General features: G+C 37.0%; 1 protein-coding gene across 17 annotated transcripts in view; it reads left to right on the top strand.

Moving 5' to 3' along the window:
- The window catches only part of DNM2 (dynamin 2), a 190,766-nt gene that overhangs the window by 134,926 nt on the left and 32,497 nt on the right, over positions 1 to 23,343 (top strand). For 6 of the 17 annotated variants that reach the window (XM_039368690.1, XM_039368688.1, XM_039368684.1 and 3 more), the window contains 2 exons: positions 350 to 361; positions 13,817 to 13,930. In XM_039368690.1, coding sequence (XP_039224624.1) covers positions 350 to 361; positions 13,817 to 13,930 — 126 coding nt within the window. Of the gene's footprint in view, positions 1 to 349; positions 362 to 13,816; positions 13,931 to 17,958; positions 17,989 to 23,343 lie in introns of all 17 variants that reach the window. The other 11 variants (XM_039368693.1, XM_039368692.1, XM_039368694.1 and 8 more) reach the window with 3 other exon arrangements.

Here is a 23,343-nt window from a genome sequence, read left to right as displayed (position 1 = left end):
GTCTTGAGATACTTGCATTTTTGATAGCCAGGAATTAGGCACAAAATTGGCAATTTAACTTGTTGCATAATGGTTAGTTGATATACAGTATAGAGGACCAATATATATTGATTCTTGTTTGGAAAGAGTGTAATGAAACATTAACACTGTACAATTATAATTAATAGCATGTAACTTTTTTTTTCTTTTACTATTTTTTTTCTACTTTTCCTTTATTTTCCTACCATTTTTATGTTTCTGCTTCTCCTTTCCCCTCCTACTCAATTTATTTGATTTTTTTCACTGTTTTGTCCCCTCATTCTGCTTTTCCTTATTTTGACTGCACAACTAATTTTGCCAACCTCTAAAGGGTGAGATACTGGTAAGTACCTGTATAATATGCTAGTGACTGATACTTAAAACTTGGTGATGGAGATTTTCTTTCATAACAAAAATCCCAAAATAGGCCATCTTGCTGCTACAAACATTGTGCACTTAATTGTACAGAAAAGCAAGTCTCTCCAAAAAGTGTTCCAGGAGATCCAGACATGGGAACTACAGAATAGCTTTAAGCCTAGCTCCTAGTACTAAATTTGTGTGGTTATCAATTTGGCAATGAATGTTGCTCTTCATAGACTTTCTCTCTATGATGCTCAAGGGCAAACTAGTTTTCTCTGAAATTGTATAGGTCCCTTCCAACTGTTGTTCTCCCTTCTCCTCTCCTCTCCTCTCCTCTCCTCTACCCTTCCCTGTAGGAAAGTATGCTTATGGAAAAATCCCTCTTTCTGCATGTTTTTGATCTTTATCTTCTTCTGGTGAGTGCTGTTGGTGTGATGGAATGTCAACACCTATGCTGTCCACCTCACCAATGCTTTACCAAATAAAGTTTTAAGTCTCAGTTCCTAAGTGTCCCTAATTTTTAATTTAAGTTGAAAAAGTAGTTCCGGGTGGAAGCTAAGTGTGTTGGTGAAACTTGATTGGTACTTGCAATGTTACTAATTCTGTTAGATGGAATTTCTCTTATGACATTCCTAGTTGCAGCTTAAATTTACCTTTTTGAAAATATCTCAGAATCTTTGTTGTACTTAGAATATAATAACATTATTAAGTTGCTGTTTGAAGTCTTAACTTCAGGCAAACACAGGGAATGGTTTAAGGAGCAGTGCAAATGGATGAAGAAAATAACAAGTACAATAACTGAGTAATATTGCATCCTAAGGCTTAAACTGATGAACTGAATTGATAAGATCATTTAGCTGATCTTTGGGAAATGGATTGCATAAGGCCTTTTTGTAAAAGGAGATCTGATTCCCTCAATCTTCTAGTCACAAGGCACTTGAACATTCTCTACACTTGCTTGCCTGTCATCCTCTGCTCACTTACCATTTGAAAAAACAGCTTCAAATGGTCCAGGTGGGTGTCCTGATCAGAAGTATTGTTTCTATATCTCCCCTGTTTCTGAAATAATGTCATTTCATATTTAATGAATGCATATGTTTGCTTACAGTGATGATGGGCTCACAAGCATGTTGCAAATGCTGTCCAGAAATGGAGTCCCCCTTTAGATGTAAATTTAACTGTGAAAATTTAATGGGTTAGCTTAGATATTTCATGAGATATGATGAATTTTCTGAACTCTTTTGAATTCTCAATATTTCTGTATAAATATGACCTAAAACATGATCTGTTCTTCAACAGGTTCTAAAACTAAATAAAGAGAACCTTATTAAATAAATGAGTCAAAAACAGAGTAAGAGAATAGAATAACAAAGATGGAAGAGACCTTGGAGGTCTTCTAGTCCAACTCGCTGCTCAAGCAGGAAACTCTATATCATTTCAGATAAGTGGCTATCCAGTCTCTTTAAATGCCTCCATTGATGGAGTATCCACAACTTCTGAAGGCAAGCTGTTCCACTGGTTTAGTATTCTCACTGTCAAGAAATACTGTATACTTGGATTTCAGTAGACATTTGACAAACTAGACCACAACAAACATGAGGGAATTCCACACTGGATGTGGCTACTGGATTGATGGCAGACTCTAACTCCCCCCAGCTTGCTCTCTAGTCTCCACTCATCCATCTTTTTGGTTATCATATTGATGTAGTCACATGGTGTTCTTTTTCATTGTTTATTTTATTGTTTTATTATTTTATTTCTGTTTTGTTTACATTCTTTTCATTTCTTTTTATTGTTGTAAGCTATGTAGAGTAGCCCCATGGTGAGATAGGTGGCAAATAAATTTAGCAAAACTGGACCTTAAGGTACCCCAATGCATGCTTCCTTCCATGTAAATGTTGTTCCATTGGGGACTATTTATGAGTGCAGTCGGTCAGCAAACTGTGAATCCATCTAGTGGTAGTACTGTCTATCCCACATTGTCTTAGGCCCAGTACTCTTTACAAATTATCTAGATGAGTGGATAGAATGGTAACTCATCAAATTTGCAGATGACACCAAGCTGGGAGAACAACCAGCAATTTAGAAGAAAAGCTCAAGATCCTGAAGGATCTTGATAGGCTTGAACACTGAGCCCTAACCAACAAAATGCAATTTAGTGGTGAGAAAACTAAGGTTTTACATTTAGGCAAGAAAAAGCAAATGCATAGGTATAGAATAGGTGGCTCAACAATGGTAGTTATGAGAGGGACAACCACGTAAATATGAACCAGCAATGTGCTGCAGCTGCCAAAAAAAAAGCCAGTGCAGTCCTAGGGTGTGTCAACAGGGGGTATTATCATGGTCCCATGAATTGTTAGTACCACTTTTGGTAAAATCACGCTTTAAATACTATGTCTAATTTTGATCACCTCAATACAAAAAAGATATTAAAACCCTGGAAAGTGTACAGAGAAGAGCAGCAAAGATAATAAAGAAGACTAAATAATATGACAAACGGTTGAGAGAGCTAGATATGTCTAGCTTTCAAAGAGAAGAATTAGAGCAGGGGTATCAAACTGCCGGCCCACAGGCCAGACGTGTCATGAGGAAACCGTGCCCACCCCATTGTGGGCAATGGGGAAAAAGTTCCGCTACGTCGTGCAATGTCACGTGATGTCGCAAGTTTGACATGTCTGGATTAGAGGGAACATGATAACTGTCTTCCAATACTTGATGGGCTATCACAAAGAAGAAGGGGTTGTCTTATTCTCTAGGGGGCACCAGAGGGCAGGACAAGAAGTAATGGCTGAAAATTTGTCCAAGAGAGATACAACCTAGAAGGAAAATTTTTCTGACAATGAGAGCATGATGAACTCCAATGTTAACTTTATTAGGCAAAAAAACAATCTGGCAAGTTTGAAGTAAAGCTAAAGCTATGGCAAGAAACAGATAATTAAAAGAATAAAATTTCCCCTCTCCTCTCTGCAGGCTTTGCAGCTTGATACCATGGTAGTTCAGTGTTCTCCCAACACAGGTCTCTTGAACACTGACATTCTCTGGTACAAAAGAGGCCTTTAGTTATTTAAAAGTAACCTGGACTTCTTTAAGGCCTTCAAAAACATAAATGTTTTGCTTTTGGTGATCTTGATTGGTCAGCCACTCCTGGGGAGGGTAACATGGATGTTAAATTGCATACTGTAGACTGGCGGAGTCAAAACTCTTTGGCAATAGTTTGAACATTTTCCAGCCTGGTGAGCATAAACAACTTTTATAGAGATCCACAGAAATCTTTTCTGTTACATGATGTATTCTCACATACCTACAGTATATGGTGAAAATCAGATAATACCCAGAATGCTGTTCTTTAAATAAGGCAGGACCTCCCACACCCACACCTGATTATTATTCCATTGATTGAAATATCTGACTCTAATTTCCCCTTCCAGTGACCTGATAAATCATCTTGAATGCATTTGAGTCAGTATAAAGGGGGGGGGGGAATGACATTGCTATACAGTATACTACAGACCACCCAACCAAACAGAAGAAATAGATGAACCTTTTCTCCCAAAAGGTAGAGAAGGGAACCAGAGGGTCTGCCATACTGGACTTAATTCTCACTAACAGAGATGAAATGTTGAACTGATTTCAATAAACTTAGAACTTGAGAAGGATTCCTTGGATGAGAATTCTCAAGGGGAAAACAACCCAAGAAGCTTGGGAAACTTTGAAAAGTGCAATTATAAAAGCCCAGTCTAGCACAAGTCCAATGAGGAAGAAAAATAAGAGATGTCAAAAGAAACCAGCATGGCTGCACAAAAACTCTCTGATAAATTGAAAGACAGAAAGGAAAAGTATAAAAAGTGGAAAGAGGGGCACATAACTAAGGCAGAATATTAGCAAATAGCCCGAATCTGCAAAGATGAAGTCATGAAAGCTAAGTCCCAAAATGAACTAAGGCTTACTATAAAAGTCAAAAATAACAACAAAAAAATCTTCTTTCAACATGTAAAAACAAGAAAAAAAGTCAAGGAAGTGATTGGTCCATTAACAGGAGAAAAAGGAAAGAAGGTGACAAGCAGCAGGTTGAAAGCAGAACTACTTAACTCGTTTTTTTGCATCTGTCTTTACACAAAAGGAAAAAACAGACCAATCTATCAAAAAATGCTATAAAGTACAAATTAGGAATTCAAGTCAAAATAAGGAAAAAAAATAGTAAGAGAACACCTATCCACTCTAGACGAGTTCAAATCATTAGGACCAGATGGATTACATCCCAAAGTTCTGAAGGGATTGACTGATGAGATCTTAGAACCACTGAAGCATACTTTTCAAAAATCCTGGAGCACCAGAGAGCTACCAGAGGACTGGAAAAGGGCTGTTGTAGTTCCCATCTACAAAAAAGGAAAAAAATGGATCCAGGAAACTACAGACCTATCAGTCTAACATCAATACCTGGAAAGATTCTGGAAAAGATAAACAACAAATATGCAAACACCTAGAGGCAAAGTCATAAGCAGAAGCCAACATAGATTTGTCAAAAACAGATCATGCCAGATAAATCTTATTTCATTCCTTGACAAAGAGACAAAATTAGTGGAGCAGCGAAATGCTGTGGATATAACTTACTTGGACATCAGTAAAGCATTTGATAAAGTTGGCCACAACCTACTACTTGATAAGATAGAAAAATAAGAGTTAGACAGCATCACAACCAGATGGATTTGTAAGGACCTACCTCAATTAGATCTCAACCGGTCTGGCTTCTTGGCTGGAGCTTTGCTGCAGCATGATGGCCTTCCTTGCCATACCTGAAGCAGGTGGTTGACCGTGGCTGGCTTATGGAGGGTTTACTTGCTTCTCCTCTTCTCTCGGGTTGGATTTGCTTCCTGGGTTTCCTGGAACGGTACTGGTCTGGTCAATCTCCACTTCTTTGGCTAAGATGCACCAGTCATATAAGCGCACCGGTGATCCGTGTACAGGTCATCATTTAGCCCGTCCTGGAAACACTTGCACGTACGTGAGAACATGAGCCAGGAAGCACCCCAGCTGTTGGGGATCGCTGTCAAGCTTCATCCCCAGAAGAATCAGTTTTGGCTCTTCTGAGGAAGTTCTTTCTCTGGGTGCTTGTGGGGGTCCTGGCTCTCTGTGGAACTGCTCACCGCTGCATTGCTGGAGGATCGGACATCCTCTCCGTTGAGCCCATCCCCCCCAGCGTCTTGGTAGTCACAGTTCTCCTCCGCCCTCGACTTCCTCAGTCAGTTCTTCCTCTTTTTCTGGGCACCCCAGGGATTTAGCCTTTAGGTCCTCAAAAGCCTCCACCATGTATTGCATGGATCGCTTCAGGATTCCCTCTATTGGGTATGACTGTCCATTTCTTTGTCATCAGTAAGCAGCTCCATCTTTTTCTTCCGAGCCTTCTTTCCACCTCCCCAGGTAAAAGTTACCCTTTGGGTTCTTCCTTCACAGTCTTTCTTTCCAACACCGAACAACCATCTTGGCTTCATGGAGTCTTCCAGGGCAGCCGCTTCTTCCAATCACCTGGAGGTGCCTTCCTCAGGGCAGATCTGGGTAGATGACTCACTCCAATCCTCAGTTCCAGCTTCTCCCATTTCGCTGCCATGCGAAGACATATCGTGCGCGGCCCCCCATGGTAGGGCAGATGTCTCTCTGGGTTGGGTACTACTGCAGACCTTGCTTTATGTAAAGACCTGCCTTAAGCATAGATCTAAGAAAGCAGAACTCCTGAAATAGACATTGTTTCAAAAGGAAGTTTTATTGAGAGTTAGTGATAGCAGGAAGGCAAAGCAAGGTCTGAAGGATTCACACATGAAAGGTTACATCAAAAAGCCTATTCAGGTCTCCTCACTCCAGTGTCAAACTGTCTGTTTGAAATTCAGCCAATCCATAGGTACTAGGTTGTTTTGAGAACCTAGTGATTTAGCATTGGTCTCAAGGTCTCTCTTGGTTTCGTTTCCCAACATCCCAGGTTCCGTCTCAGATTCCGTCATCTGGAGATAAGAAAGATGTTTTCATACCACATTCCTATCACACAGAGAGAGAATAAAGCAGAGCAAAGCAAATACATCCCCCAACCAACAAGCCCTCCTCCCAACAGAATGGCAGGCCCCGAAAATGAATACATAGGCATAGCAATATACAGTAGGCAAATCTATTTGAGGGATCCTGACAAACTGGCTGACCAACTGCACCCAACATATAATTCTTAATGGAACTGCATCTACATGGAGGGAAGTATGCAATAAGGTACCCCAAGGCTCTGTCTTAGTCCTAGTACTCTTCAATATCTTCATCAATAACTTGGATGAGGAGATAGAAGGGGAACTAATCAGATTTGCAGACAACACCAAACTGGCAGGAATAGCCAATACTCCAGAAGATAGGCTCAAGATACAGAAGGATCTTGACAGATTTGAACACTGTGCCCTACCTAACAAATAAAATTTGATGTAGTGAAAAGTAAGATTTTACATTACGCTAGAAAAACCAATATAGAGTAGGTGGTAACAGGCTCAACAGTAGTAACTGTGAGAGGGAACTTGGATCCTAGTGGACGATCACTTGAATATGAGCCAGCAGCTGCCAAAAAACCCCAAAACAGTCCTAGGCTGCATTAATAGAGGGAATGAACGGTTGCAGGAATTAGCTATGTCTAGTCCAGCAACATGATAACAGTATTCTAATATCTAAGGGGCTGTCACAAAGAACAAGTCAACTTATTCTCCAAAGGAAGGATAAGAAGCAATGGAGGGAAACTAATTAAGGAGAGAACCAAATTAGAATTAAGGAGAAATTTCCTGACAGAATAATTAATCAGTGGAAAGATTTGCTTCCAGAAGTTATGGGTGCTCCAACACTGAAGGTTTTTAAGAAGAGATTGGACAACCATTGTCTGAAATGGTATAGGGTTTCCTGATTGAGCAGGGGGTTGGACTGGAAGACCTCCAATATCCCCCCAACTCTGTTATTCTGTTAATCCTAAAGGGTCACATACATTTATTTGCAAAAAATATATACAGTATGTAGGTTTGGATCATTTTCCTCAACAAATAAATTAACAAGCATACTGTCTTGATTCATTTGTTTAATTGGGTCCTCTTTAATTAGTTTTTGGACTGGTGCAAATAATGCATTTTAGATCATATTTATGCAAAAATATTGACAGTTCAAAATGATTCACAGACTTTAAAATATCACTGTATTTGGCATGGTAGCTATTTTTTTTTTTTTACCTAAAAGCTTCAATTCTGATGTGTAACATTTTCTGCATAACATTTTGGGTGGTATTGCTTCCTCTCATCTCTGAGAGAAAGGTATGTACACACTATTATTCCTCTATATTCTTTTCCCTTGTCTGGTGAGACCAGTGTTCCTCTGTGCTCTTCCTTTAAGTGCACTACTTCAAAAAAATTTGGCTGAGTGGACTTGGCTTTGATTAGGCAATCTGTTATTGTGTTTTCAATTAAAAAGACACTGAAGAAACTATAGATGGTGGATTCAGAGCTAAAAATCAAGTGGGCTTATTTGGTGGCTTCATAAGAAAATGGAAATGCCAGAAACTTTGAGGGAATATCCTTTTAATACTAGGGACAGAGCATTTCACCTATCTTGTTTTGTTTTGCAATAGTTGCTCTTGCAGAGATATTTACGTCATGAGGTAATACAATCTTGGAGTATACATTTGGCTAATTAATCCATTTTGAATGCTTATGCATTCATTCTGCTCAGATTTATGGTATGGGAGATCTGTTCTTCAAAGTGCTATTTTACTTCCCTCTTCCCAGTTTTACATTTAGATTTGTTGGAAAAGAATCTAATCTAGTATAAAGTATATAAGAAGATTGCCTTTGGCCAGTTTTCTCTGGAGGTTTAGGCAGGTTGTCAGGTAGTCTAACCATTGTATTATACTTGAAGAATCTTAAGAGTTCTGACACTTCCATTTTCATGATATTCTACAGGTGATTGTGCAAATCATAGAACAGTAATTTTTAAATACAGTATGAAGTCTTAGGAGTGTGGTACAAGAAATTGGAGGTGTGTCTGAATCCACATCAATAGAGGATTGCCTATTGAATGTGTATGAAATTGCTTTGGGCTGCCAATTAAAAGCAGGAAGTCCAGTCAAAATTCCTCATACCTGAAAGTAGGTTTTTTCTGAGGATGATTAATTTCTACTCTTATGTGCACATTTCTCCTTTCATGGTATTTAAACATGTGTCCAATTTTAATTTTTCAAAAAAGTTTATCAGAACTTTGGAAAACAACTCCAATTCCAATGCAATTCCTACTCTTTTGCTGGATGTGAGAATGTGGATTATGCTGCAATAAGAGGAAGGTAGAAATCTGACTGGCTGGGCTGTTTGATATTACATAATGGGCTGGCTTCTTGAATATCAGAAGAAGTATGAACCTATGAAAAATCCTTCTATACCTCTTTCTCTAGCTTCTTACAAGTCTGGTTGTAATATTGATGACGAGAAAGGGTCAGGAGGCTTTTCTTGATCTTTCTACCCATTTTTTCCGATATTTGTATCCCTTCTGTTTTCTGGATCTATAAATATGGCTAGCTTTTGTGATTAATAAATGAAGGCAAATTTTGTGATTAAGACAAATGTCCCTTTTTCCTCCCTCAGATTGATAGCAGAAATAGTTTGCTTGAAATTTGTCATCTTTGGCTGTTCTCACTAATTTGCTGCCCAAAGATCTGCATCTGTTTCTTCTTACACATAAGCATTTCTCTTCTTCGTTATCTTCAGTCTGTTTTTCTGGCTACATTCTTTTAAACTGCAATTAGATTTTAAAATGTAAATGATTCCTGTTTCCGATTCTTTTTTAAATTTAAAAAGCAACAACATTTAAACAGATATGCTTTCTATTCAGTGTCTTGAATTCCCAGCACTTTTTCATTGCTTTATTGAGCAAATTGAATTAAAACTGAGTTTGCAACAGCCCATGCCCTCCAGTGCACCATCCTTGCATATGAGCATTTGTAAAGTTGTGTAAATTACTTGGAAGTTTATGTTGGCAGTAATCTGAGCAGCTCTGGGAAGATAAAGATTCAGTACAGTCCGTGCCTAACTCTTGATGCCTTTCCATAGTTACTCAGAATTCTTGCCTATAACATTTGTAATTGTTGTACCCTAACACATTCATCTATAGCCATTAGGTTTGGCATGATTGTACTCAAACATGTGAACAAATTCCTCAGTACAGATTGCTCCTTTCCAACTCATTACTAATCTGTGTGGTTGTGCTAATTTGGTAGAAAAAATATCTGTATTTAAGCTAAGTTGTACTAAACTTTGACTTTCTTTTTTCTTTTCCTATTCTAAAATTACCGGCAACAAGAAGAATGGTCAGCATAAATTTGGATATCTGAAATTGGGCCCAGCTTTGTCTTGCATAATTTAGTCGAAAGAGTATTGGGATTTTTGTTTGTTTGGGTGGAGGGAGAGTTGATTAGGACTCATTTTTTTTAACAGTAATCAGAAGGTAGAATGATGAGAGGCATGAAAACTAAGCTTTGGGGGATTTTGAGAAGTTGTATACTTTAATGAAGCTGACTAAAATTGTATGTTTTCAAGATTATTGGCTGTTATAGCTGCCTCCTAGCCACTGCAAAAAGTTAGCTTTTGACCATTTTGCAGTTCAGTTAGATTCTCTTGCCCAGTTGTAAGAAATTGTATTTTGTTTAAATATACATAAGCTAAATATGTATGATTATTACTTGAGGTGGGGAGTGGGTAATTCTTATTATACATTAGGAGCTTTATTTTTTAAAAAACCCTGGAATAAACATTATTGTATGTTGATTGGCTCATTCATTCTTTAGAACTGCTTGGCAGCATTTTTTTTTAAAAAGGAAACATATAATGGCTAACTTCAAAAGAGGATATTATATTCTTACAGAATATACACAGTTGGAAGAGATCTTGGAGATCTCCTTGATAAGTTTCCATCCACTTCTTGTCTTATCCTCAGGTTCTTTGGAGAATAGGTTGGCCTTCCCTTATCTGTGACAGCCCCTCAAATATTGGAAGACTGCTATCATGTTGCCCTTAGTCTTTTGCTTTCTTTAGACTAGACATATGCAGTTCCTGCAATGTTTAGCCTCTGTTCCCTTATCATCTTTTTCGTTCTTCTCTTTCTCAACATCTTTCTCAACATCTTTTTCTATCATGGTGACCAAAACTGGACATAGTATTCGAAATGTGGTCTTACCAAGGCAGTATAAAGTGGTACTGACACTTCTTGTGACCGTGATACCGTTCCTCTGGTGATGCAGCCTAGGACTGCATTGGCTTTTTTGACAGCTGCAGTACACGGTTGGCTTATATTTAAGTAGTATTCATATTTAGATTCCTCTCATAGTTATTGCTACTGAGATATCTATTTTATACCCGTGCATTTGGTTTTTCTTGCCTAAATGTAAAATCTTACTTTTCTACCACTGAACTGCATTTTGTTGGATAGGGCCCAAAGTTCAAGTCTGTCAAGATCTTTCTGAATCTTGAGCCTATCTTTTAAAGTGTTGGGTGTTCCCCCAGCTTGTATCATCTGCAGATTTGATTAGTGCCCTTCTACCCATTAGGCTAGTTCATTTATGAAGATGTTGAAGAGAGCTGGGCCCAAAACCAGACACTGAGGTTCCCCACTGCTTTTTTCCCTCCATCCATCTGGATGTAGTTTCAGTGAGGGCAGTTGGTCACCCATCCATGAATTCATCTAGTGGAAATGATGCTGTCTGTTTCATATTTTTCTATCTTACCAAGAAGTAGATTGTGCTCTACTTTGTCAAATGCCTTACTGAAGTCCAAGTATACTATGTCCACAGCATTTCACTGGTCCACTAATTTAGTCAATACGTTTGTCTGGCATTATCTGTTTTTGACAAACCCATATTGGCTACCAGTAATAGCTTTGCTTACTATTTGCAGATCTGTGGCTTGATCATCTTTTCCAGGATCTTCCCAGGTATTGATGTCAGACTGATTGGAATGTAGTTTCCTGGATCAATTTTTTGAAGATGGGAACCACATCAGCCCTTTTCCAGTCCTCTGGTAGTTCCCTGGTGCTGCAAGATCTTCAAATGATACCTTTCAGTGATTCTGAGATCATGTCTGTTAGCTCATTCAGAACTCTGGGATGTAATCCATCTGATCCTGCTGATTTGAATTCATCTAGAATGGATAGGTGTCTTACCATTTTCTTGCCTATTTTGATATATTCCTAATTTATCTTTTATGATACCACTTTTGATAAGCTAGATTTTTTTTTGCTTTTCTGTAAAGACAGATGCAAAGAATGAATTAAGCAATTCTGCTTTCTCATTGCTGCCCATCATCTCCTTGACATCTTTTCCCATTAGTTTTTTTTTACATTTTGAAACTTAAAAATTATTTTTGACATTTGTTGCAACTCTTAGTTCATTCTGAGCCTTAGGTTTCCTGACTTCTTTGCAGCTCAAATATGCTGGTATTCTGCCTTAGTTATTTTCCTTTTTTATATTTGTCCTTTTGTTTTTCAGTTTATCAGAATTCTTTACACAACCATGCTGATTTCTCCTGGGATCTCTTATTTTTCTTTTTCAGTGGTAATGTGCTAGACTGGGCTTTTATAATCTCATTTTTCAGAGTTTCTCAAACTTGAGTGATTTTCCCATTCTTTCCCATTGTTTTCTATTCTTTTACCGCCCTATCTTTGTGATGGATATAAAATCCTTCTGAAATATGAGATTTTCTAAGCAGATTATAGGGTGGAAACTTGAATATTACTTTCAGTTTATGCATTGTATCCAGATTTTGAAAATTTATATTCAAATTCCTGTTTAAATGTGATGTTCAGGAATCAAATTCTGGCCTAAACCAATACTATAGGATAGTTGCTGTTCTTGCACTGTGGAATAATGGATTTTTGTGTTGCTTTTCATAGCATCTTAATTAAGGAACAACAATTGCTGAATACTAGTTAAAGACATACAGTATTATCCCTAGAACATGTTTGTCTATGTAGCTGATAAATTGCTGTTATATATCGTAGGGAAGACTGGTAAGTTACTGTTCACTTTTTCTTTAAAGATAAGCTTCTGAGGCACCTCCAAACATAATTAAATTAAAATAATTTCATCTTGAGTAAAAGTACAGATAAATAAAAATATAATTAATATAAAGAGAGATTTCCTGCCTGATTTAAAAAGGAAGAACTCAGAATAGAATGTCTAGTTGGTTTCTGAAACAGAAGATTATCCTTCAGAGTTGTAACTTGTTCTTGAAAGAACCGTCTGTATGATTGGTGTAGCAAGAGAGTTGCTTCCTTAGCTAAGATAAATTTACCTTACTAGTTACTAGTGCCAAATTAGCATAAGTCACATGCTAAATATTTATTGGAAGTCCTTGATGGGAAGAGTTTATTGACATTCTGGAATCAGTGGACTATAAACAGGAATGATCGATGCATATTCTGTGTTCTGAGTTGTGGCTGCTGACTATGGCTACTTTGTATATTATGAATAGCTTTTTTTTTGAAGAGGCAAGGTAAATCATTGTTGCCAATATATTCTGGCTACTGTTTCATTTTTTTCAGAGATTTTGTGTAAAGCTATGTGATAGCTGATTTCAGCTATAATCTTACATTCTCTTGCCTCTGTTTCATACTGTGAAGTTCCACTGCCAATGTTTTGTCTACTGCTTATTCTTGAGAGAATTGTCTATAAGATTAGATAGAATTGTTTCCTTATTCAAGTCAAAATTGTCTTACCAGTTACTAGTGCCAAAACAGTCCAAGTCACATACTGAATATTTATTAGAAGACTGAAGAAAGTTTCCTAAAGTTTTGGAATCATGGATTGTAAGCAGGAAACCAGCTCCTGCTCACTGTTTATTCGTTGCAAAATAGATATTTATTAGTGATTTTTAAGCTGCAAACTGGATACATACATACTCCAACTAGGTTATTCTGTATCTTGTAGATGAGCTGATCTTTCCTATTGCAGAGCTATGGTCATGTCATATATCAAAGTCTACTTCAGAGACCTAGCATTTCTTGTAGTTGACACCAGTATTAAAATTTCTCTAGATTCAGTTTTTCATAAATTCAAATGTTTGCTTCCAATTTAGTCTTATGGGATTATTTTACTTTCTTATTAAACATTGGTTTTAAGTTTTACTGTCACAAACCAGGCTGCTGTGGATTAACAGCTCAAAGAAAGATTAAAGACTGGTATCATCAGTGGACTTCCATTATTTGCCAAGGCCATGGTGCTGTAAGCTGAGGTGCTTTAGTCTTTTCTGTTTGTGTCCTGCTGCAGCTAGGCTAGAATTTTAAAATATTGTATCAAATCTTTCCAAGCAACTCCCTTCTTCTTTTGCTCTTGAAGTTGGCCTGTAATCTGTTCTTTTTCCTCCCTTCTCAACTCCCACTTTTTGATTTCCTCCAGGTTATCCGGCGAGGCTGGCTGACCATCAACAATATTAGCATCATGAAAGGGGGCTCCAAAGAATATTGGTTCATCTTAACTGCAGAGAGTTTGTCTTGGTACAAGGACGAAGAGGTATGTAATACATATCTGCCTCATGTCATGGGATTTTTTTTCAATTGTTATCCTATTCCAGCAGAGTTCTGTTCTGTTCTTCAATTAAAAGAAAGCCAATTTGATTTTTATATAAAACTTAGCTGAATTTATGCATTTTGTATTGCACAACTATATAGTATGTGTTCAAATTTTCAGCTGATAAATATTTTGGAATGGATGCTAGTGTGATACAGGAATTAGATAGTTAGACTATAAGTCTATAAGACTTAAGTTCACTAGATGTCTAGGCCATAATCTCAGTCCAATCTAACTCATATGGCTACTTTGAAAATACCATTGGAGGAGATGATAATATATTAAACTTGTACAGCAAAGGAAAGGTATATTTATATCTAGCTAATATTAATAGAAGTAGCACACTCTGTGAATTATGTCTGTTTGTGTCAGACCTGCCCCAATTTAGGTCTCTAGGAAAGAAAGACCCTCAACTCCATTTGGTTGAAGTGATAGGTTATTTTACTAAAGTTAAGTAGTTGCAGTGAAAGCTAGATCTGAGTATTCCTGTGAAAAGGTTACACTTCTTCTCTGTTCACTGGCCCTCCCCCCTTGACCAGTTCATCTGTGTCCAATAGCATGCCGTTTTGATGCTTTGGGAACTGCTTTGATACTTGGTGCCTCGCATTGCCATTTTGCATTCTTCTCCCAGGCCAGGTGTCCTTGGCGGCTGGCTTATTCTGGTTTGGCACTGGCAAAGAAGCTGAAGATGGTAGACCTGATGTTTTATGCCATTATGAATTCAGTTTTGGAAGATCTCACTTTAAAAGTAACTGTAGGTAGTCCTTGACTTACAATGGTTTATTAAGTATCCATTCAAAGTTACAACGGCACTGAAAAAAGTGACTTATGACCAATTTTCACACTTATAACCGTTGCAGCATCCCTGTGATCACGTGATTTACATTTATGTAAATTTATGATGGTTGCAGTGTCCTGAAGTCATATGATCCCCTTTTGTGACCTTTGACAAGCAAAGTGAGTGGGGAAACCAGATTCACTTAACAGCCGTGTTGCTGAACTGCAATGATTCACTTAACAAATGTGGTGGAAAAAGTCATAAAATGGGGCAAAATTTATCACTTAGCAAATTTTGGGCTCAATTGTGGTTGTAAGTTGAGGACTACCTGTATATCTGATTTTTCCAATATTCCAAGCCTTAGCATGATGATGGAATACATATAATTTAATAATAACTGAGCCTCTCTTAGTAAACTTTTACCAGTCAAGATATTATTTGAGCCCATTTTAGTTCAGAGCTCCTTTTCTCACAGTAATCAGCCAGGAGCCCCTGAAGTATTTTTGAGCAGGAAGTAGACACAGCCCTACCCTGTTATTCCGTTGCAAATAGTATGTGGGAGCACTCTAACTCCAATCTGTAATCTTCAAAACTAAGCATTCACTGAATCTTCAAACCTTAGTGGATTTGTCATCCATAACTTTAGAAAAGATGGGAGGAGAGTATTTGGAAGACAGTGTCTTATAAAAGTGATACTGTTTGTTCAAGTTCATTCTGCAGTAAATGCCTCTCAGATTCCTTTGAGTTGTGATTTTATTTTGTAAGCTCCTTTGAAGGTTTTTTCCTTCTAAAATGACCTGGAAATGGGTTAACAAATTTTGAAGCTTATTTTAAATATTAAGTGTGCCATCAAAATCAGGGCTGTTTTTATTTTTTGTTTTATTGCAGGGGGATTGCTGCTAATAGTGTCAACTATTTTTATTTTGTTTTGTTTTTCTAATTTACAATGGTAAGTTAGAAAACAAAAAGGGTCTTGGTAAAATAGTTCAGTGAATAAAAGAGGCAGATCATAAAAGATCTTAAACATATCATAATACTTAAAAATAAAATTAATCTGAAAGCATGCGTAAAAGCAAAAATATTTGCTTTATTAAAGTAACAATTACATAAATGCTAAATAAGCAAAGTTTTGAAATGTGGCTATTGCTATGCTGAATGAAATTGCTGAAATAACTAGAGTTTTTTTCTTGTCTTCATCTCTATATACACATACATACACCAATAGGCTATCATCCTATTACCAGTGTCTCTAGATCTCATTTTAGAGAACATTTTATGTGAGAATTCTCAATTTTCAGATGTATATTATAAAGATTTTCCACTGAGAAAGTATTAGCTGGAGTTTACAGTGTCTTAAAGCTCTAAATTGGAAGTTTGAAGAGTTTTGCTTAATGCTTAACTTTTATACATTATTGCATTAAAAATGTAGAAAAATTGAAATATTTATCTCCCCTGATAGTTGAGCTGCTATTGAGTGATTCCGGTTAAGTTGCAATAATTTTATCACAGACAAGGACTGATGTAAGTCAGAGTATTTCCCCTAAAAGAGAACATAATTATGACAACTTAAATTGTGAATGGTTTAGCAAGTCAGAACTGAATCAGAAATACATGTCTAATTAATTTCTGAGATTTACAGTCATGTGAAAAAGGGAGTACACCCTCTTTGAGTTCTATGTTTTACTTATCAGGACATAGTAGAAGTCATGTGGTCCTTAGCAATTCTTAAAAGTAGGTAAAAAAAACATTGTTCCAAAAGTCAAGTGATTTTTTCAAGATGCAACTTTGCAAATTTAAGTGTATTGCCCTGTTCTCTAAGATCATTGCTGATGTCTTTACTGTTTGGCATTGTGTACCTCAATGCTGGACACCAGGAGACATCTAAAACTTTGACTTTTATAGAGGTAGTCACACTTGCTGATGATCAATTGATCCAAGGCACTTGATTAGTAGCACCTGGTTGCTACTTAACTTCTTTATACCTATGGAAGCAGCAAGGGTGTACTTAGTTTTTCACACTAAGTACACCCTTCTCCATTTTGGCTTTCTTTTTGTAAAATAATGACATGGTGTAATATGTTGTGTGTTGTTTTTCATCTCAGCTTGTATTTACCTACTTTTAAGAAGTGCTAAGGACCAGATGATTTTTACTATCTCCTATTTTGATATGTAAAACCATAGAACTCAAAGAGGGTCTACTTTCTTTTTCACATGATTGTATGTTATGTTCTCTTATTTGAAAATTGTGGAGTGAAAGAAAGAAGCATACTGTAATGACATTCCTTGCGTGTGTGTATGCCATGCATAATCTTATCTTGCTCTTTGCCTAGTGGCTGTTTCATGATTAAAACAAGGAAGTCATGGAAAAGAATGCAGCATATTGTCTGTCAGATGGGCTCTCTCTCTCTCTCTCTCTCTCTCTCTCTCTCTCTCTCTCTCTCTCTCTCTCTCTCTCTCTCTCTCTCTCTCTCTCTCTCTCACACACACACACACACACACACACACACACACGAGCTCCCAGGTACATTTGGAGCCAGATTCAGGTAAGAAATAATATCAGTGGAAAAGTATGTGAAGCAACAGTCAGTGTGCTGTGTGTGGTGTGGTTTAATAAAGGAATGAATACTTTAGTGTATAGCTGAGCTACTGTAGTGGCCAGCAAGACTGTAAACTAGATTGGGGACTTGGGGAAAAAATAAGGGCAAATCATGTCCATATTGTTGACAATGAAAGCTACATGGTCATGATCATTTTGCCATTAAGAGCTGACCTTAACTAAAGTGAGTCTACAGACAGAAGGAGCCCAAATATGAACAAACATATCATTAACAGTCATTATTTAAATTATGATTATGAGGGTTAATCATATTAATCTGTACAGTAGATCACTCCTCTGCTTGCAAATAATTCTTTCTTTCTTTCTTTCTTTCTTTCTTTCTTTCTTTCTTTCTTTCTTTCTCTATATGTAGTAAATGTATATGATACACATCTCACTCAAGCAATTCTGGTGGCTTATAATATCATAAAACAATGTGAAACAATAAAAATATCAAAACATTAAGATTAAAATAAGAACATTAAAAATTAACAAAAATTGGATAAAAAAGACCGATACTAATGCTGTACTATTGGGTTTGCACCTACACTTATTTTTGTTGTTTTAGTCCCACTCCCTCTTCTTCTTCCTCTGCAGGTTGAGGGAACTTTGGAGATGGGCTCAGTGGTATGTCAATCACATGCTTGAAAATTCTAAATTTTTAATTTCAATTGCCAGCCTCCAGCCTCTGAAACTTAAGGTATATTTGGCAAATTTAATGCATGTTTAACCAAACATATAACCAGCAAAATGGGCCTTAACTTTGTCCTTTTGCTTGCTGAATTGCGTTCCCCAATATAAAAATATCTGTCCCATATAGGTGACTATTTTATATCTATATTTATATCTTCCTTGTATCCTTTCCTCTTCTTCTTCAGCAGCCCATAGCTAATGGTGTCTGTTCTTTATATATTGCCAACCATGCTTGAGCGTAATTGTTTGTTTTGTATTGGGATTGCTCTTTTGAGTATAGATTGCCTGCTTTTGATGATGACATGCCCTTTTGGAAGCAGGCATGTGCTTAAATTGGATCTTCTCAAAATCTGCTTATGTTGCTAATCTGTTCTTGTTTTCCTCAACCTGCTCCTCTGTTGTAGCTGTTGTGGAACTCAGGTGCCTACAGCACCCTCCATCCCTTTTTTGTTTTCAAATATCTGAAACCAATTTATAACACCAACTAGCACCTTGCTGATCTTGACTGATGTCAGAAAAGCTGAGAATGATTGGATGTAGATAGGTAGGAGACTGACAAGAACTCTCTGAGCCACAGGCTGGATTTAGAAATTGAAAATATAGTAGAAGATAGCATTGCTTCATATTATGGCAAAGAAAAATTGCTAGGACTATGAACTGAAACCATTTGTTTAGCAATTATTTAAAGGTACAATGGCACTGAAAAAAATGATTTACAACCAATCCTTGAACTTATGACTATTGCCATATCCCCACAGTCACATGATCAAAGTTCAGACCCTTGGCAATCAGCATATAGTTACAATAGTTGCAACAACCTGGGGTCATGTGATCACATTTGCAACCTTCCCAACCAGCTCCCAACAAGGGGAAGCCAATTTGTTTATTTGATTCACTTAGCAACTGTAGTAATTTGCTTAACAACTATGGCAAAAAGGTTGCAAAATTGGACATGACTCACTTAACCATCTTGTTTAGCAATGAAAATTTTGGTCCAACAGTGGTTGTAACTCAAGGAAAGTACAATCAGTGAAGTTGGCCCTGTGGTGTCTGAGCTTCAGTGTTCCTTCAACCTGCAGAGGAAGAGATAGAGCTGAAAACAGAAAGTTGGATGCATGGCAGCACATTCTAATTATGACTGTGGGAGATATGTTCAACTTTTATTGACAATGTAGAGTACCTTAACTTACCATTTATCTGGGTTTTGTTGCGTGGTTTATTTTATATGCATTTTTTCTCTCAAATTGATTTTTTAAAATATTCTAGAATATTAAAAAGATGTAGTTTGACTGTTTAGGCTGCTCAAATGTTGCTATATCATATACTGTAGAATATATAATTTTTGCCTATTTGAAATTGCCACTGAAAATCTGAAAGTTTCATTTACATATTATACAAAATAAGTATTCTAGAAAAAGCATTTCTTAAAATTTGTGTCCTGCCTCTTCCAATTGAACAAGTTTCTTTTATAGTACACAGTAAATATTACTAACTTCAGCCATACACCAAGATTTCTGAAAAGAGGTGACCCTGAACCAAAGAAACAAGAAGATACAGCAGTAGAAGAGTGGCTAAACAAAGAGAGGAGAAAGAAATTAAAGTACATATACAGAAGAAGGAGCAAGACCAAGAGACCAGAGACAGATAAGATCGACTAGAAGACTAACTGAAAAAGATGGAGGAGAGTGGGATTTTGTTAATGGACTACATTCTCCTTCAAAAAGGAGAAAAATCTTTTCACGACTACAAAAGTTAAAAATGGATATAATTTGTCTTCAAGAAACACATATTAAGAAACAACATTACAAATTGTTAGAACAACCGAAAATTGGCAAACTTTACTTCACATTAGCATCTCAAAAGAAAAGAGGAATAGCTTTATATATTAAAGAAAAGATGAACTCCAAACAAATTTATGCAGATGAAGAGGGGAGAATATTAATGGTGGAAATAATGATGGATCAAAAACAGATACTGATGGTAACAAGAACAATTTTTTATCAAAAACTATATTAAAAATACTAGATTTAAACCAGGGGTGTCAAACTGCCGGCCCGCAGGCTGGATGCGTCCACCCTATTGCCAGCAATGGTAAAACTGTCCCGATACGTTGCACGACATCACGTGATGTCGTGAGTTTGACATGTCTGATTTAAACTATAAAGATCTTTGTATAATGGGAGATTTTAATGCAATAGTAGATGGAACTTTGGACTATAAAAGCACCAAACTGGCAATTTATGTTTCAACAGCTGATGGAAATAGACTTTGGCAAAAACTTCACAAATGCAATTCAAGCAATTTATAATAAACAAACAGCAAGGATATTGTAAAATGGAGATTATACAGAAAGTTTTGACATCAAAAAAGGCATAAGATGGATGTCCACTATCTCCTCTGTTATTTATTCTTACACTGGAAGTCTTGGCTAGAAACATTAGGCAGGATACAGAAATTAAAGGGCTGGAAATAAAAGAACAGAAGTACAAACTACAGGCATTCACAGATGATTTGGTTTTTTATCTTGGAGGAGCCATTAGAAACAGCTAATAAATTTCTACAGAAAATAGAGAAATTTGGAGAAGTGGCCGGCCTGAAAATAAATAGGGAAAAGACTAAGGTATTAACAAAAAACTTAACAGATAAACAGAAAACCCAATTTGTAAAAAAGACAAATCTTCAAATAGCTAAAAAAGTTAAATATACAACACTAAAAGAAGATAATTATGAAAGACGACTGAAACAAATAAAAGTAGACTTGGAAAAGTGGAAAAATCTTTAATTGTTATTGTTAGGAAGAATAGCGACTGTGAAGATGAATATCTTACCGAAACTACTCTTCCTATTTCAAACAGCTCCTGTAAAACTGGGCAAGAAATTTTTTGACGATTTAAATGTAACAATATTGAGATTTATATGGCAAGGGAAGAAAGCACGAATCAAAACTAAAATGTTACAAGAATGGGGTTTTGGACTTTCGGATTGGAGACTTTATTACCAAGCAGCTATCCTACTTTGACTCAAAGAATGGATTACGTTGAAAAATAAAAGACTTCTTTATCTAGAGCAGCGGTTCTCAACCTATGGGTCGCGACCCCATTTGGGGTCGATCGACCATTTCATAGGGGTCGCCAAGCAAGGCTGTCCGCCATTTTTCCCCCTTTTCTGGCGGGTGCCTTACCTCCCTTGGGCTGGGCTAGCTGGTGGCCCAGCCGGTGGTCGGCCTGCTCCGTCTCTGCCACTTGCCAGCTATGCCTCAGCCGGCACAGGGGGCGGCACCACGCATGCGTGGCGCTCCCGGGCAGGGAAAGTACTCGACTTACGACCGGTTGGGTAGTCCTCGACTTACAACTGGTTTAGTCCTCGACTTACGACCGGTTTAGTCCTCGACTTACGACCGGTTGGGAGTCACGGCATTAAAAAGGTTGAGACCACTGATCTAGAGGGACATGACTTACAATTGGGTTGGCCTGCATTCCTGTGGTACGGGAAAAACAAAGTATACAAATACTTTCAAAACCACGCTATAAGGAATGTACTGCTTAAAGAGTGGGAGAGAATTAAACATAAAATTTATACTAAATTACCTGAATGGCTTTCAACAATGGAAGTGTTCGCTTACCCAAATTTAATTAACTGTGATAAACTTGTTACTTATAAAAACATTTTGGACAAGGATAGAAAACTTAAAGACAGGCAAGTTCTTTAACAACAAGGCATTGACTTAACATGGTGGTCGTATTTGCAAATTCAAACAAGATATGAAAAAGATGTAAAATCAATGGGATTTTACAAAGAACAGATACAATTCGATAAAATACTTTTGAAAACAGATGAAAATTTGATTAAGAAACTATAAATTTCTTCTAAACTGGAAGATAGAAGAAGAACAAGTAAAAGAAACAATGATAGTGTGGGCAAAATTTTTTGGATAGTCTATAGATTTAGAAGATTGGCAAAAGCTTTGGGACAGAAATATTAAACTTACTAAAGCAGTTTCATACAAATAAAATGTATATAAAATGTTTTATAGATGGCATATGACACCAGTTAGACTAGCGAAAATGTTTAAAAATATATCAAATAATTGCTGGAAATGTAAACAAAAACGAGGCACTTACTATCATGTCTGGTGGGTATGCCCTTGTGAAAAGAAATTTTGGTTTAAGATTCATATATGGTTGGAAAAGATGACCAAAATACAGATAGAATTTAAATCAGAATTGTTCTTGCTAGGAATATTTGGACTTAATTATGGAAAAGAGAATGAATATTTAATATTACATGTACTGACAGCCACGAGAATAGCATTTGCCCAATTTTGGAAAAATGAAAACTTACCATCTGACCAAATTATACCGTATATTCCAGCGTATAGGGTGACCTGGCATATAAGACAACCTCCGAGTTCGACGCTGAGTCGCAAGACGATCAACGCCGAGTCGCAAGACGATCGACGCCAAGTCGCATGCCTAGAAAGTCGTCTTATATGCCGGAAACTACCGGTATTTCTGGCGTATAAGACGATCGACAACGAGTCGCATGCCTAGAAAGTCGTCTTATACGCCGGAAACTATGTTATTTCCGGCCTATAAGACGATCGACGCCGAGTTGCATGCCTAGAAAATCGTCTTATACACCAGAAACTATCTTATTTCCGGCGTATAAGACGACTCGGCGTATAAGACGACCCCCGAGTTCAGCGCCTGTTTCAACGCTCTCAAAAGTCGTCTTATATGCCGGAATATAAGGTAATTACAAAAATCTTAGAAAGTGCAGAAATGGATAGACTAATGTTAGAGTTTAAAGAGAAAAAAGACTCAGTTTACTTTAAAATATGGGAAAAAAATTATCAATGGTTAACAATACAATCTAGCGAGAAAGGAATGTGAAACTTAACAGGCTGAATGAGATTTATAGATTAACTATTACTTTTATGATTATTGCTATTTTTAGTGATTTAATATTATATTAATTACTGTTATTTAATATTTGTACCCGGACGATAGTCTGCTTGCTAAAGCATTGAATGACTACTGTACCTACCCTAACTCTATTTCCCAACCCTACCCAATACCCATACCGACCCTACCTCTACCCCAACCCTTTCCTACCCTTATAAAACCTAATAGAATTTAATAATAATAAACAACTATATAAAAATACTAAATTTAAACTAGGGGTGTCAAACTGCCAGCACGTGGGCCGGACGTGTTATTCGGAAGCCGCACCCACCCCATTGCCAGCAATGGCAAAACCATCCTGGTATGTTGTACAACGTCACATGAT

This window comes from Crotalus tigris, unplaced genomic scaffold (genome assembly GCF_016545835.1).
Source record: "Crotalus tigris isolate CLP2741 ecotype Arizona unplaced genomic scaffold, ASM1654583v1 scf7180000020899.430614, whole genome shotgun sequence".
Classification (NCBI taxonomy): Eukaryota; Metazoa; Chordata; class Lepidosauria; order Squamata; family Viperidae; genus Crotalus; species Crotalus tigris.
This window is presented reverse-complemented; position numbering and strand designations above follow the sequence as displayed.